The following is a 17,043-nucleotide window of genomic DNA, read 5'->3' on the forward strand; positions in this document are numbered from 1 at the left end:
TATATATTTTTTAATGTTAAAATTTAAACAAGAAAATGAAAAAATAAAATATAAATGAGAAACTTTGAAAAACTGCTAGAAATACACACACACAAAAAAAAAAAACTGACTCTAGTTTTATTTTGACTTGATAATATCAAATAAGCTTCAAATGGATATATTTACAAGTTTTAACTTACTTTAAAGTTGAAAAAACACAAAAGTTTTCAAAAGAAAAGTGCAGAATTTACAAAAATCGCTACCAGAACAACTCAACTTCAGTGGTCTCTAAAAAAAATAATGTGCAACTATTTTCATGGGAACATCGTATTTTCTTACTTATCATGCAACTAGGCCTCTGGAAAACACTTTTTTTCTTAGTTACCGAATGTGATAAACAAAAGTTCATTTCTAGGCATCTTTCAGCATTCGTCCTGTGGTCTAAAACTGGCAACAGAAATTTTTTAAAATCATTGCGTTTTATTTCCTTGTTGGTCAACAATGAATTCGGTTATCAATCACATGAATAAAGGCTTAGCCGTTATTAAAATCTGCTTTAAAAAAACTTTATAATTTGAATTCTACGAAACATAGAAGTTCCAAACACATTCTATCAGACACGGGGAAAACATATCTTTATTTTGATATTCAATTTTAAAATTTGTAGCTGTGTTTTCACTGCAAAAATTGCAAAAAACCTTTTAGAGGTTTTCAATTGATATCTCTGTTAATTAATGTCATCCAGAAAAGCAACCTAGCAAAGAACACTCTCTATCAACTCTCCTTTCGAAGATTTTTTTTTTTTTTTTTTTCAAAATCGGTCCATCAGTTTAGGTGCTAGAGTGCCACAGACAGACACACAGACACGTCAATCTTATAACCCCCCTTCCTTTGTGTGTCAGGGGTTAAAAAAAGATTCATGTGATTGTGGTATTCATAAAATAGTAATAAATTTAAACAAGAAAAAAAAATCACAGAACATCAAGGTAAGTAAAAGTAATATAATGTTTTGGAGGAGTTTGAAAGCTATATTACTAGTTTCTACTAGTTTCCTTTTGGTACTGCTACAACTGCTCTATTACAAAAAAAAAAAAAAAAAAAAAAAAAAAAAAAAAAAAAAACTTTGCTTCTACACAACTTTTGAAAGGAGGGAATTCAAAAAGTATTCTTTTTCCTTGATCAATATAGATATTGGAACAGATTTTTTTTAATCTATAGGAAAGCAAAAAGGTATATATTTAAAGACATGTAATTACAGAAAAACCAAGTATTAAATGGTTTAGGTGCTTACATTCACTAAAATATCAAATATTGAATTCAAATTCTTCATTATCTCAGAAAATGTTTAAAAACAATAATTATGCCAAAAAAAAAAAGAGCAGAGCTTTTGCATTTCATTTAGAAATGTAATTTTTTCCCCCTTACTGTTAAAGTTCTAGCTAAGGAACAAACACTTCACTTCAAGATCGTAAGTTATAAGCATTTTTGGTTTCTAAACTTGAAATTAGAAAAAAGAAAGAAATTTTAGAAATATTCTACTGCATCATGGAGTGAAAACATCTTAATAATGATGGTGTGATGTTACCACTTTCTACTTCAATGGTTTTTTTTTTAAAACATAAATTGAGCATTTTTTTATGCTATTTATTCAGAAAGATAAAGATTTGAATAATGAAATAATAAAAATATTTAAAATAGAAATGTATTTTGTGTGAATGAGAAATATCTTGTTAAATTAATTGGTAATAAATGAATAGTCTCTGAATTTGGAATGTCTAAGAAATTCACTTACAGATGACACTTCAGTTCCATATGAATATCCTAAATGCTCATAGAAGCCCTGTTGATCTTGAGTATTTAAGTATGCTGTATGAAATTTCAAGCTAATAAATAAAAAACATTTTATAGTATTAAATTATATAACATTTCAGTGAAAAGAAAGCACTTCAAAAACTAAATACAGTCTGATCTCAATATAAGGTCACTCCATGGGACTTCACAAAACTGACCTTATAAGCGGGGTGACCTTATAACTGATTCATATATATATTTATTGAGAAATAAGGATGTATACATTAATTTTTTTCAAAATTTAATGCGTCCAAAAACATCAGTTAATTAAATTATAATAGTTGAATCGATTTGAACCAATTGAAATTTTTGGAATTAATAAGACATTTTGAAATGCTTTTTTAAAACTTCCATTTAGAATAAAACTGCATTCAAATATGCCCAAGCAAAGAACTGATGTGCAACTTACCTTACTTAAAATTACATTAATACAGGACTGACGCGTTTTCTCTTTAGTTTAAGCACAATGTTTTCTAAGTATCTTCTGACAATTTTCTTTGGCTTCTAATGACTGGTAAGAAATTGCTTATGTACATACTGAGTGCCCACGTTACTACTTCATATTTTAGTATCACTGTCGTAACACTCACTTTCTACTGTTAATTTACTACGTTAATAGAAAAAATGACTTTTCACTTTTTAAGGATCGTATATCGTGGAAAATTCTTGGAAGTGAATCTATTAGGCAATGAAATCATTTAAAGAAGTCAGACAAAAGTGACCTTATAAGCGATTAATGTATTATGACCTGACCATATACCTGATAATACATAAGATAGAATTCTTATTCAGCGAACCGGGACTTTAGAAAATTGACCTTATATGCAGGGTAACCTTCTAAGCGGGTGACCATATATCGAGATCTGACTGTACATTTTAAAAGATTAAACTCACACACATGAAGAATACATTCATTCATGAACCCTAATTCCTCAAGGTTCAGTTTTAGGGCCTCTCTGTTTATTATTTTTATGAATGACATCAATGAGAATATTTCCAGAAGCATGAATTGTTTTGCTGATGATGTAAAAGTTATGGGGATTGTAGAAAATGGAGAACAGGTAAAACAGCTTCAAGAGTATTTAGATTATATTACTAAGTGGGGTATGGCAGTTAATGTAGGGAAATGTCAAGTTCTACACTTAGGTCATCGAAATAAGCATACGAGTTATCGTTTACAGGGTTCAATCATTAGTCAAGCAGAAAATGTTATTGATCTGGGTATCTTAACAAATCAGGACTTCAAGTTTACCGTATTTTCCTGTGTATTATCCGCGGGCGGCCTATAATCCGCAGGTCCTAAAATCGGCCAGAAGAAAAAAAAGCTTTGTATAATCTGCGGATAATGTGATGTAAAAAGATAAAGTTTGAATTTAACATACCATTTAAGCAACTAAACTGAAAACGTGAAAAAAGTAATTACTTTGAAGGCATAATCAAAATTAATCTGAAACATAATCTAAAATATTATGATTTCTTTTTGAAATCTTGATTGAAGTACGATAATTACTTGAAAAACAAAGAGTAAAGACAAAGGAGCAAACTGTCTAATCTTGTGCAAATGGCTACCTATTTCACTGTAATCTTGCTTATTTTACATGACCTGAATCGCCAAGAGGAACCTTCAAGCAATGTAAAATAACCAACATACAGGCAGGCAGCGAGGAAGAACATGCATGCTTCGTAAAATAAACAACATTCAGTAGGCGTACGGTCTTGATCGGTGAATCCTACTGTTAAAATATTGAGGTTCAATACGTTGGTGTTAAGGGAGAAAAAAAATCGTAGATAATCCGCACATAATAAACTTTGCCTTTTTTAGCAGATAATCCGCAGATTATACGCAGGAAAATATGGTAGTCAAAAGTGCAGCATTGCAAGGTTTTTGGTCATCTTATCTGAGGAAAGATATTTGTATTTTGGAAAGGGTTCAAAGAAGGGTAACTAGACTAGTAAGGGGACTTTCAGATTTAGATTATGATACCAGACTTAATAGGTTTAATATGTTTTGCCTGGAGCAACCGAGGATCAGAGGGGACAACGATTCAGTTGTTTAAATTTATCAAGATGAATGATGTAAATGGATTGAATTTTTGCACCAAAAGCAGGACGAGAGGTTATTGTTTTAAGCTATTCAAATCTCAGGCTAACCTGGAAATAAGGAAAAACTGCACTTGGAACAGCTTACCAGAAGAGGTGGTAATGAGCAAGGGGATGGATAGCTTTAAGAGGGCCATTGATCTTCATTGGGGACTAATAAATTGACTCGGACCAGCCTAGCTGGACCAAGAGCATATTGCTGGTTATCATATTTGTATACTCAAAATAACTCATGTGTTCATTTGAAATTGACAGAATTCTCATTTAAAATTGGCTTTTTTTATTTAAAAATTGCTTCCGTCAAAATCACGGATTGAGCTCTTATTTCTTGTGCACATGATATTTTCTGGGCTAGAATACAAAGTTCAAGTTCAAGCTAAAGAAATTCCAAAAGCCAAACACAAAGATGTATATTGTACAAACACCTTTATTTATATAATTTTCTTGAGAAAAAAAAGAGGTATTTTATGAACGTTTTTTTTGAAAACAATACGATTCATAAGGGGTTAGCAAAACTAGTACAATTACATTTAACTTCAATTCATAGTTTGAAGTAGACATAAATTGATTACTTTACTCAGCAGATTGCATCCAAAACATTAACGGAATCTGTCTGGAAAGTAAATCAGATTGTCAAGTACAAAAAATCTATCGATTCAAGAGTTAAAATACATGAGAAGCAAAGGGAATGTAAGTGGACATTTTCAAAATCTGGGTAAAATGCATTCAAAAATAAGGTCCTAGGTAGGCTTTCATTGAAAGGTTTTTCTAAATCATGCTGTATAACAGATCCTACTAGTGCTACTAGTACCATCTCTTGCCCCAAGGCAAAGGATTGGTTCACTTACCATTTGTGTACTGGTGACCTCGAAATTTTTAATTTTGCACCTTACATTCCTTTGCTTCCTCATATAAAGGTTTCAAAATATACTCTTTATGAGTAAATATATCGCTTCCAGCAAGATTTCTGATTATCAAATTGGTAAGGGTAGATATTTTTGTGCACTTTTATCTCTCCTGCAAGTAGAAAAAAAAAAAAAGGCCATATTGTTTTACTTAAAGCTTGGCATATCTAAAGTGGGAACCTTTCCCGTGATAAAGAGAGTTTTTTGTAATGATTTTCAGTGAAATGGTAAGTGCTCTGTTTGGTTACATGGGATTTTGAAGAACAAAAGCGTTTTCTGAAGTCCATGAAGAGGTTAGTGATGAATTCCGCAGTGGAAGGCCATTAACAACCACCACCACAGAAAAAAAATGTGAAGAACCACTAACTCATGGTATCTATCAAGTGTTCCTTGAATATCAGATATTAAATGTTCCAAAAAAATACAATTCAAGAGATTGTGATAAATTATCTGCAGATATGAAAAGTGCATGAAGCCTGTCACTAGTCATTAGGCCTACATTTAAAGGTGTCAACTATTCCCTTGCTGCCCTATAGTTTTGACGTGACTCTTCTCAACTTATTCAAGTCTCCCTATTTGAAAACAAACATGAAAGAACATCATTTTGAAACATTGGACAAAGCCAAAGACACTTGCACCAAGTCTCTGAAGAACATACCTGGAAAAGGCCAACCGTTACTCCCTTGATGCCTGGAAATATCGCTGGAAGCAGTATACAGACTCAGGAAGAATCTTTTGGAATCTTTAAATATATTTTAACCATCAAATCAATAAATGTCATGTAATCGACTCACTGATATTACTTTCCAGACAGATTATGTTCAAGTGCCAACAAATATGGTTCTACCACTCGAATCGTCCTTAAAGGAACTTGAAGGGACGTTTAAAATCAATTAGTCTTATTATATACAATAATCAATTAGTCTTATTATTATATTAACAATAGGGAACAAAAACCAATAGGACAAGGATCACAGATGTAGTTTGTCTTATCAGTATTTCATTTTAAGTGTTCAAATTAAAAGGATTTGACATTTATGGTTCAAGAGTATTAAAAAGCTAAACTACGACATAAATATATGATAATTAGGAAAAAAAGCTGTATTATGTAGAGTTAATTGCTATTCAAATTATTAAACGAAAATGAGAGGTTACCACAGAATTAAATTGAATTCCTCTCCTAAAGTAAGTTCTTTGGTTCACAATGATTTGTAGTTGATTATTTTTGGTCATGGAAAAAAAAAATTATGTCAGCATTTTTTCACTTTTGGAAAACCTATGAAAATGAAAAACTTTAGAAAAATTACAAAAGCAATATTCTAGTCAGTAAAGTTGACAAAGACCCAAATTGTGCTGATTCTTGAGAAAATGTAGATGGTTCTGGCATAAATTGTGCAAAAGGAGAAGTTAGAAAATTTAATATTTGTTTTAATTAAATATGTTACATTGATCTTTAAACTTTGGGTTTTCATTCTAAACACAAAAGAAAAAAAATTAATTACGATATTAGATAATATTTATCATTAAGAAGTAACGGAAGTTGTTTCGTAATGCAAACACCATCAACCTACTCCAATTCTGAGGCATGCTGGCCCACATCATAAAGTTATGTTAAAAAATTAATCGAATAAAGTTAGGCAATGAATTGAACGTTTACAAAAAAACCTGGGATCATGCGAAATATTTAAAAAAACTCATGGTTGAAAATCTAACTGCTCATTTAATTTTCTGATGAGATAAAGAAATGAAAAGCAGTAAAGCGGATCAACATGCCCTGACTCCCCTACTATTTGTTAGTAAAATCCTACTTACCTCTTGGCATATTCTTCAGTTTTGATCATAAGATATTTTCCAAAGCCCTGATTTCTCTTTTCTTCTTCAATAAGAACTAAAATATGAAATTGTTAAATAAAAAAACTATTAAAAAAAACCTACAAAAAATAACTTCAAAAGGAAACATAATTGAAAGTATTTCTTTACCTGATCCTATCCAACAACCAGCAGGATCTTCTAAAACTCTGGTTAAACGACTGTGACCAATTACTTTTCTCCCATTCTCTGTCTTTTCAATCAAGAGTAAGGAATCTGGTAAGTCTTTAAATGATTTTTCAAGTGATTGTACCCTGTTTATTATTAAAAATGTGTTAGAATTAAAAATGATCTGATATCTGAAGATACATAACACTAAATTCAAATAAGAAGATATGAAGTAAATGGAACTTTCCTTATTTTAAAATATTATGTGAAATAATAGTTGAATCACTTGCATTTAAAACCTATTGATAAGAGTTCATGATACAACTTCAAACTTTCTTTCAATGACGACACAATTCTTGAGAAAAACACAGGAGATTTATTTACAGCTATGTACAGGAAATGTAGTTACAACTGCTAAATCAATCATCAGCAACTAAGCAAATATCAATTAAACACCGTAAACTCAACGATCACACATGGATTTACTTAAAAATACGCAAAAACACAGAGCCAAATACATGCTCTCATCGCGATGGCTCAGACAGTTTAAAAAGCAAAACTAACTCTCATTCAAATGCCACACGGCTCTATACTCAGAAATAAATATCTAGAAAATCCTAGTTCGTTCTACCAGTTTTCATATTTTCTTTTTATTCCATTCACAAATCTTATCTTTCGGAAATGGAGGGACATTCATACTTCATTCGAATGTAAGGGGGTTGTTTATTCATTACAAGAAACTATTTACAGGTTAAGTTACTACAATAATTTTAGATGAAGAATAATGGAATAAAAGCCAAATTAGCCAGATTACAACAAATTAATCGTAAAAATAATTACTATTTACAGAATTTGTAACACTATGGGGGGGGGGGGGGGGGGGCTGTTCGCTTTTTTCAGCTAGAAAAATTTTCAGGAAAACAAAAGTTAAGAGAATGCTTTCTGCTTGATCAATCAGAGGCATTTGTTTTTTATTTTATGCTAAAATCCAAGTTTAAAGTAAATGTTGAGTTAATCTCATTGTAACTGACCAAATAGTTTCTCACATGACTAAGTCTTGCAAGTGTATTACATAAAAATAATTTTGCAGTGATCATCATAGAAAAAAAGTGCAAAATTAACCAATTTAGTTTATTTCATACCTTTTTAAAATCACTTTGTGGATAGTTTTTTTCCCCCAAGTATAAATATTTTTACATTATTCATTTATACTCTAAGATTTTGTTTAAAATTAAAAGGATCCAAATATATTTCATTAATGGGTCCCTGGGACCCAGGTTACAGATAGTTGAGCGCAAATACTGGTAGAGTACACAATTTTGTAATATTTGGCCCATATGAAGAATTCTTTAGTTTGGGAAAAAATTATTCTCTGTCAGTTTTTTTTTTCTTTCTGAAAATGCAGGCAAATGATTTTCTATGTTATCTAAATTGAATTTAACCATTTTTTATTATACTTAGTAAAAAATTTGGGAGAGCAACCATCCGCTCTTGCCCCTCCTACTTAAACAGTGCAGAAGAAGTAGGTAATTGCTTCATTAGAATCTTGAAACTATCTTGCAAGTTCACCACATGCTAGGCTGTCCTCATTGATGACCAACTCCAGAGCTTCATTATCCAAGGCCACTACTAAGTTCATCACAAAGAGACAAAACTCCAAATCTGAATTTTTAGAATCATTGCCTTGCAAATGTTAACTCACAGCACTGTCCCTAAACATTTGACATATTCAACAAATTGATGTAGCTCCTAAAAGCCCATTTTAAAATTGTAAAGCAAACAATACTGAACGAGCTCCTTTGGCACTTCCATTTTGCTATCCTACTGTACAGGTCTTGCTAGAGCTAATCTCACCCGACAGGTGTTTAAAACATGTGATACACTAATTTACATGCCTAACAGCTGGTAGACCTTGAATTCGGTGAAAATTGACTAAAAAATCAAAATTTTGATTTTTGTGTTTTGTTGTACTTCAAACATTTCTCTTCCTAACTCAAAAAACCGCTTAGAGATTGAGCATTTTTTACCAAAGTTACGATTGCTTTAAGTTTGCACACGAAACGATTTTTCATGAGATACTCCTGTCAAACTCGGCTGTTCAGATCTAAACAAAGCAGGAAAAATTAAAGTTTAATAATCTTTCATATTATTTTAATTAAAATATTATTATAAATCTTCTTCTTGTAATAAAACAAGCTTCAGCGACAAATTAAAACACTGCAAAAGAGGTTTTGCGAAGTAAAGTTTTAAGATAAGATTATTCTTTAATTGCATTTTACTCGAAACGAAATTTTCTCGATTTTCATACCTACGAAATGCTCCATGCAACACAATTTTTGCTCAAAGTACACGAAATTCAAAATTTAGCCTCATGTTTTACCAAATAATAAAACTTGGTATGCATCATAGAATCTAACTTCAGGAAGGTTTTAAAAAATTGACTAAAAATTACTAGCAAGAGAAATTTGGGGGAATTTTTATCGCAGTAAAAAATTCTCAAAAATTTTATGTTTAAGGAATTCACTAAATAATACCAATTTTTCTTTGTAATGGTTTATTATGTAATACAATGAGAAAATTAAGCAAAAATTTAAAAATTTAAGTCACACAGAGAATTTTAAATTTTTCAAAAAATATTTAATTTTTTTTTAATTTTAAAATAAGTAAGAGTTGGTTTTTCTTTTTTCTTGTGTGATATTCTATATGTTTATGCTTAAATACATATGAACATAAAACCTTAAGTCTCTGGTGTGGAAACTAAAAAAAAGAAACTTCTAAAGTCCAATTTCCCTTAAACCAAGTGACACATGAATTTTGCATACTTATTATCACTTCTTTCAATGGCAAAGTAAAAACGGCAGGAACTTTATTGGTTACCTTATTAGATTGAAAATTAGATCTTATGCTTAACACTTCAGAAAGATTTAAAAAAAAAAAACTTTTTCAAAAAAATTAATTAACAATAAGATCAGCATTACTTACCTGGCAGAGAAGCTTCGTTTCCATTGTTTGTTCAACAAATTAGCACACTCCTCCAAATATTCTTTGCAGTCATGCAAAAACAAAATCTCAAGCTGATCTAATTTCATGCTAACATGATATTTTGATCAAGCCTCTTTCAATCATACACCGTCTACCACCATGAATCTGATTTGAAATTCACCTGCAAAAAAATTTCGTTATTGCGTCATTAATGCTGACTGCAAATTTACCTATAATGTCAGTCAAACAGTTTTGAAACTTAAAAGTAATTTATGATAGATTTATTTGAATGCTAGTTAATACTCTTGTATATTGCACAATGAAAACTAATTATATAGAGTAAGTAACTTATTTACTGAATATAAGAGTTTATTAATCACATTTTTCAGAAAAATAAAATGTGGCTTTGGTTAACAAAATTATAAATATCTAACTGTGGAGTACATTTGGAGTTTTTGGGGCATACATGGACAGTCTAAATATGCCCTAGTGTTTAACATTTATAAGCAATTACACAAAAATGAAAGAATAAGGAGCCTAAAATAATTTTTATTTTTGTCATTTTCATTCTTCCTTACTGCACAAGCCAAAGTTAAGATTTGGACTGAAGTATGGTAGTTATCAGGTCTTTAGAAGTAAAGAACAAATATCATCTTCATATCAAAATCTTTTGAAATAGGGATAATATGGTCAAACTAGAATGCTTGAATTTACATTGTAGAATCTCTAAACAAAAAGTTTCCTAGCGTATTAGGAATAAAAAAAAAGATTGGTATCAACTAATGAAGGAAGACAAATAATGGCTATAAAGCCATGTCCAAACCTTTTTCTTTTAAGACCGAAGAATTAAAAGTTTAGCCAGGGCCTTGAACGAAGAAAATATTCATGCATTTTTAAAAATTTGTTTATTACAACATGATACAAGTTTTGATAACAAGCAGACTTCTAAATTTTGATGTGTGTGTGTGTGTGTGTGAGTCTGGAATCTCAACATTCCTACTCAATCCGATAGTAATTTTCTGAAAGCAATCAAAAAGTTTATTAAACAGTTTTGGGAGAATGAAGAGTTTCATATGTATGTGAATTCAAGTATTTGCAATTTCAAATTATCAATATCCTTTTATTTATCGAGTCCAGATTTACCTCAAGCATGTCCCAAAGGGCACATGTGGACGATTTTTGCAAAATATTTCCTTTTTACAAAAATGCTGTCACATCTTTGAGCATATGTACATTTGGAGAGATAGGGTGTAAGATTATTAAACAGTAAGTTACCATCCCTAAGGCAGGGCTAAGGAAGAACTACATGTATTATACCAGACAGCCTGGTTATCACATTTAGAGGCTGCAGTGTCGTTCTTATTAGAACTCTTCGGTCTGGAATAGTGAATAATCAAGCTGGAGGCAGATGTCATCTCATTGAAGCTGAGAGTGCCAACAAACAGGAAGATAAAGGAAAAACTGCAATCTTTGTATGTGATAGCTGGGCTGTCTGGTATAATGTATGTAAGTTTATGTTTAGTAAAAAAGTAATAAAAAAACACAAGTTAGACTTTTGTCCAAAAAAAAAATAAATAAATAAGTCCACATGTATCCTCTTTCCACAAAATACTATTCAACTATTTATTATGAACATTTGTAACCATAAAATTTGGTAATCAATCTAACGATATGAAACAAAAATAGAATTAGTTTTGACTAGAGACGTACCAAGTAGCACTTTGGCCGAGTAGCCGAGTACCGAGCACTCGGCCTTTCACTACTCGGCCGAGTTACCAAGTACCAATTATGTTTTAAGAAGAACCACCGACACACATGTGATGAATTTTGAACTTATTGGAATAGTAGTATAGACCTCCTTGTCCATATAATAGTTTTTAAAACTAAATTCCTGCTGAAATTTAATTACGCATTATATAAACAATTTTGTTTGTGTCAAAAATTTTACAAAAAAATTATTTTTAAAATTTAAAATAAATAAATAAAAGGTATGATTAATCAAGTTGGAATTAAAACAAATTACAGTGAAATCCCTCTAATGCGTACACTAACAGGACAATTTTTTTTTGTCCTCAATTAGAGAGGTGTCTTCAGGACATAGGTTTAATAATGTTATTTGCATTGGAACTGGGGAATTAAAAATTTTCCACATAACAGGGGTGTCCGCCTTTGAGAGGTGTCCGTTAGGAGGGGTTTCACTGTATGCCAACCAATTATAGTTCTAGTTTGCCAAACATAAATAACTCTTAAAAGCAGATAAAAACAAATGTGCAGGAACACTGTAGACACGTGTTTCTGACCCCCCGTTACAAGGAACGTCTTTTTCAGAGCATAACATGTGAGCTAAAGAATGTAAAGACATACAACAAAAAAATCCAACTTTTGTCGGATGCCTTTAAATCCACGAGCTCCCATTTTGTGCACTGAAAAAGAAATTCCTTGTAACGCCAAAATATCTGTCTGCAGTGTTCCTGCACTGTGCTTTTAACGTTGTTTTATTTTCTTTTATTTTTTAAGCAAAGGTATTTTTGTATTTTTTATAACTAATTTTTGTTTGTAGCAAAAATCCATTTTTAATATAAAAATTCCATATTTTCTATACTTACCTTTTTTGCATAATTTTTAATAAATAATTTTTATTAACTTTGGGGACATTAAAATAAAGATTTATTCCATTGAAGCATTACAAACTTCATTTTTCTCAAAATTTAAATTTGACTTATAAGTTTTAATTGTAAATGATTGCAGAATATAATGCTTGCTCTTTTTTCTATAAATTTTAGTATCTGTCTTGGACATTACTCAATTTTTTGCAACTACTCGGTATTGGCCGAGTATCTGATCAGAATTTGGCCGAGTACCGAGTACTCGGCAAATTGGCCGAGTACCGAATAGTTACCGAGTACTCGGTACGTCTCTAGTTTTGACATTGTGACTACATTTAACATGCAACACAGGGAAACATAAAAAAAAGGAGAAAACACACATCCATTAATTAAAGGGAAACAAATGGCAATCATCTTGGTAGTAAAAAATATTTTACTCGTTCTTTGAAAGACTGAGTCCACATTTAGCTATGATCACATTACCATCGCCGTATAAGTCTGTGGAAGTTCGGTTCAAAGAAGTTAGCTCAAGGATTTAGGGGAAATTCTTAAGCCAAGAAACAAGATAAGAAAAATCTTTTCAATTACTAAACAAAACTAATGCTTGAAAATTTTGCTTCAGAGGTTTTTTTTTAAGTAAACTTTCTACCAATTTGGTACTGTGTTTTTTGAAAATCGGTCAATGCAGGAACGATCCTGACAGATAAACGGGAGGCAACCCTATATTTTGGCGCTAAATGATATCATTCTCAGACTTGGGCGACAAGGATTCTTCCTGTACCTCGTGCGTGGTTTAAAAAAGGCTTGAAGAATGTAGTAATGAGAAATGTGTTGATGTATTTATTATGATGAGATTTTTACAATTAGATATGCATGAAAGTAAGTGAAACATTTTCTTGGATGTGACTATATTAAGTTGTATCTTTTTGTTTTTTTTATTTTGAAAAAGAGCGTGTTCCTTTATTTATGCTTACTGTCTGACCATCGATTGTATGGAATGACAAACACCGTTTTACAGCCGGAAATGGATAAATTTATTATTTTTTACCGATGTCAGCTTTTGCAGAAGCAGAGTCATTCAAATGAGCGGAATACGCGCTTCAAATTTTGACTTTTCCCCCTTATTCACATATAGATTCGTTGATCTGGACGTTTGAAAACCATGTGTTACAAATTCTGTAAATAGTAATTATTGTAGGAACGTAACCTGTAAATAGTTTCCCGTAATGAATATACAACCCCTTTTTCATATGGCTAAAATATACGACCCCTATTTTATTTTTCTTTTCATTGATAACGGTCTACGCATTTCGGGAAGCCGAAGGAAACGTGTAGAATGTTGTGGAAAATTCTTTTCGGTGTATTTAAGCCGTTAGCGATGGATAAACAGTCAGTTTCGGTTGATATTTCGAACTGAGAACATTTTGCTCTGTTTATAGCGAGGCATTTCGCTGTGTTGTTTTCGTATTTGGAAGTAAATACGTGTGTAAACGTTGAGTTTACGGTGTTGTGTGATAATTGCTTAATTGCTGATGAATAATTTAGCAGTTGTTGAAGATCTTTCCTGTACATAGTGTAAATAAATTTCCTGTGTTTTTATCAAGAACTGTGTTTTCTTTTCAAGAAAGTGGAAGTCGCACCGAATCCGTTACAATTTGGCGCCCAACGTGGGGCTTCTTCTGGACTTTCTTGGAGTAAGTGACTTTGGACATTTTTTCATAAAGACTTTTTTTGAATTAGGACTTTATTTTTATGGTGATTACTCGCGCAATGGATGAACAATTAAAACAACTTCTTGACGCAATCACCTCTGTGAAGAGTGATATGGCGGCTAATCAAGAACAATTAAAAAATGATATGGCGGCTAATCAAGAACAATTAAAAAATGATCTGACTGCAAGTATGTTGGCAAATCAAGACCAGTTAAAAAGCGATTTAACGGTGCTGAAAAAGGACTTAACGTCTAACCAAGAAGAAATTAAAAACGACCTTATTTCGGTAAAGACTGTGATGGAAAATAAATTTAATGACATAGAGCATCGAGTTGATGCTATTGAAGAAAACTTTAATACCGTTGAAAGCCGATTCAATGCTGTAGAAAATAAATTTGAAGATGAAGATAGAAGATTTCATCTACTAAAAGAAGAGATCTTTAAGGACGTGGAAAGGAGATTGGCGACCGCGGAAAGCAGCTCTGTACAGTTTGGCGCTCCCACATCGGTTGCTCGACCGTCCATTAAACTTGCCACATTTGATGGGAAAACTTCGTGGCAGGTTTACAAAACTCAATTCATGATAGTGGCGGAAGCGAACGGATGGGACTCTGCTACCAAGGCCTGTCATCTTGCAGCATCCCTGAGAGGTGACGCAGCGGACATTCTCCAGACCCTTCCGGACAGCCAGCGCCTGGATTTCGCCGCCCTCACAGCTGCGTTGGAGCTTCGCTTCGGTGAGAAGTGCCAGAAAGATTTCAGCCGACTCCAGTTGAAGTCCCGTTTCCAGAAAACTGGGGAAACCGTGCAAGAGCTTGCGGCGGACATCGAGAGACTGTCTCATCTTGCTTTTTACGACTGCCCTGCGGATGTTCGAGACAACCTGGCACTCAACTACTACATCGACGGGGTTCGAGATCCGGAAATCCAGAAAGCTCTACGGATGGCGGATGTCAAAGACCTGAATTCTGCCGTTGTGTATGCGATGAGATACGAGGCCGCCCAAGAAGCAACCCGTGTGGATCGCCATCTAATCCGGACTCAGGAAGCTGATGAGTCTGATTCCAGGTCGTCCCACCTCGCTGAACTTGAGAGACAACTCGGTGACTTGACAAGACATCTGAGCAGCATAACAGCCCAAAAGAAACAAGAGCAGAAGTGCTGGAAATGCGGTAGTGAAGGACACCTGCGAAGGAGTTGTCCGGCTCGCCAAACTACGCGAGGGAAGGAAATCACCACCACTAAAGCTCTGCAGATTTCCTCTTCTAGTAGTGGCAGTGATGGACTTTTCATTTACGCACATGTAAATGGGAACCCCTGCAGACTGATCGTTGACACTGGAGCCAATGTGACAATCATTAGGACAGATGTGGCTCGTGAATTTGGATTGAAACTGCTGTGGATATCGCCACGCGTAAGTCTCCAGACTGTGACAGGTGACAAGATCGAGATTGACGGTAAAGTGGACTTGGAAATAGTGTTTGGGAATGCCACCTACCATCATACGGCATTCGTCGCTAACATCACGGACCCCTTCATTCTCGGATTGGACTTTTTGAAGAAATATGACTTCACTCTCGACTTCAAGACTAATGAGCTGCACTCGATGAGAGAAGACATAGCCGTTTTCCCTGCAGAAAGTGATGTAAAATCCGCTCATCAAATAATAGCTCAAACAGATTTATCGATTCCCTCAAGGTCAGAATCATTAATACCTGGCTCCCTTGAAGAAAGCAATAGTTTTCGATTTGGACTCATTGAATACCCTAACCTAAGCAATAACCTAAAAGGAGTGCTGGTAGCATCTACGCTTGTGGACCTTTCCAAGGATGTAATTCCTGTAAGAGTCGCCAACGTGAGTGAAAGGCCAAGGAATATTCGGAAAGGTGAAGTGTTAGCAACTTGTACTCCAGTAAACTGCATCATTAGAAGAATCAATTCCCCCGAGACTGTGTCTTCTGAGTCCTTGACATCGAAGTTAATTGGGAGTGCACCCTTATCGAAGGATCAAAGAACTGCTGCGGAACAATTGGTGGACGACTTCAAGCATCTGTTTTCATCTACATCGGAGGATGTTGGCCGTACGAATTTAACGCAGCATAGGATTTACACTGGAGAACACCCCCCTATTAAACAGCATCCAAGACGACTACCGTTCGCTAAGAAGGAAGAGGTTGAAACCCTCCTGAAAGAGATGAAGGAGAATGATGTAATCGAACCCTCATCCAGTCCTTGGGCCTCTCCCATCGTCTTGGTCCGAAAGAAAGATGGCTCCACCAGATTTTGTGTCGATTACCGACGACTGAATGAAATCACCAAGAAAGACAGTTACCCTCTTCCACGGATAGACGACACCTTGGACACTCTTTCCGGACACAAGTGGTTTTCGACCCTGGACTTGAAGAGCGGCTACTGGCAGGTTGAGATACACCCTGATGACCGAGAGAAGACAGCGTTTACAACTGGACAAGGCTTATGGCAGTTCAAAGTGATGCCCTTCGGCCTCTGCAATGCACCAGCTACGTTCGAGCGTCTTATGGAGACAGTGTTAAGAGGACTCTCTTACGAATCCTGTCTGGTCTACTTAGACGATATCATCATCGTGGGACGCAGCTTCGAAGAACATCTGGCAAATCTTAGGAAGGTGCTGCAAAAGCTTAAGGAAGCCAATCTGAAGTTAAGCCCGTCCAAATGTAATTTGTTCCGCCGGGAAGTGAACTACCTTGGTCACATCATCTCTTCTGAGGGTGTGCAAACCGATCCAGAGAAGGTATCTGCGGTCAGGAGTTGGAGTCGTCCCGAAAACATCCATCAGTTGCGAAGTTTCCTGGGGCTCTGCACGTACTACAGGAAGTTTGTGAAGGGTTTTTCCAACATTGCACGACCTTTGCATAAGCTGACGGAGAGCAAGCAAAAGTTTGAATGGTCCAA

The 17,043-nt window shown here is 33.9% G+C and overlaps 1 protein-coding gene across 3 annotated transcripts in view; it reads right to left on the bottom strand.

Annotated features, from left to right (window-relative positions):
• LOC129234650 (N-alpha-acetyltransferase 80-like) overlaps positions 1 to 13,064 on the bottom strand; it is a 30,779-nt gene extending 17,715 nt beyond the window's left edge. Inside the window, exons 1-5 of one of the 3 annotated variants that reach the window (XM_054868688.1) lie at positions 12,884 to 13,064; positions 9,795 to 9,975; positions 6,816 to 6,958; positions 6,648 to 6,723; positions 1,772 to 1,862 (exon numbers count right to left, since the gene is read on the bottom strand). In XM_054868688.1, the coding sequence (XP_054724663.1) occupies positions 1,772 to 1,862; positions 6,648 to 6,723; positions 6,816 to 6,958; positions 9,795 to 9,901 (417 nt within the window). In that variant the 5' untranslated portion in view covers positions 9,902 to 9,975; positions 12,884 to 13,064. Of the gene's footprint in view, positions 1 to 1,771; positions 1,863 to 6,647; positions 6,724 to 6,815; positions 6,959 to 9,794; positions 9,976 to 12,837 lie in introns of all 3 variants that reach the window. The other 2 variants (XM_054868689.1, XM_054868687.1) reach the window with 2 other exon arrangements.
• Positions 13,065 to 17,043: the final 3,979 nt, after the last annotated feature.

Source organism: Uloborus diversus, chromosome 1, assembly GCF_026930045.1.
Source record: "Uloborus diversus isolate 005 chromosome 1, Udiv.v.3.1, whole genome shotgun sequence".
NCBI lineage: Eukaryota > Metazoa > Arthropoda > Arachnida > Araneae > Uloboridae > Uloborus > Uloborus diversus.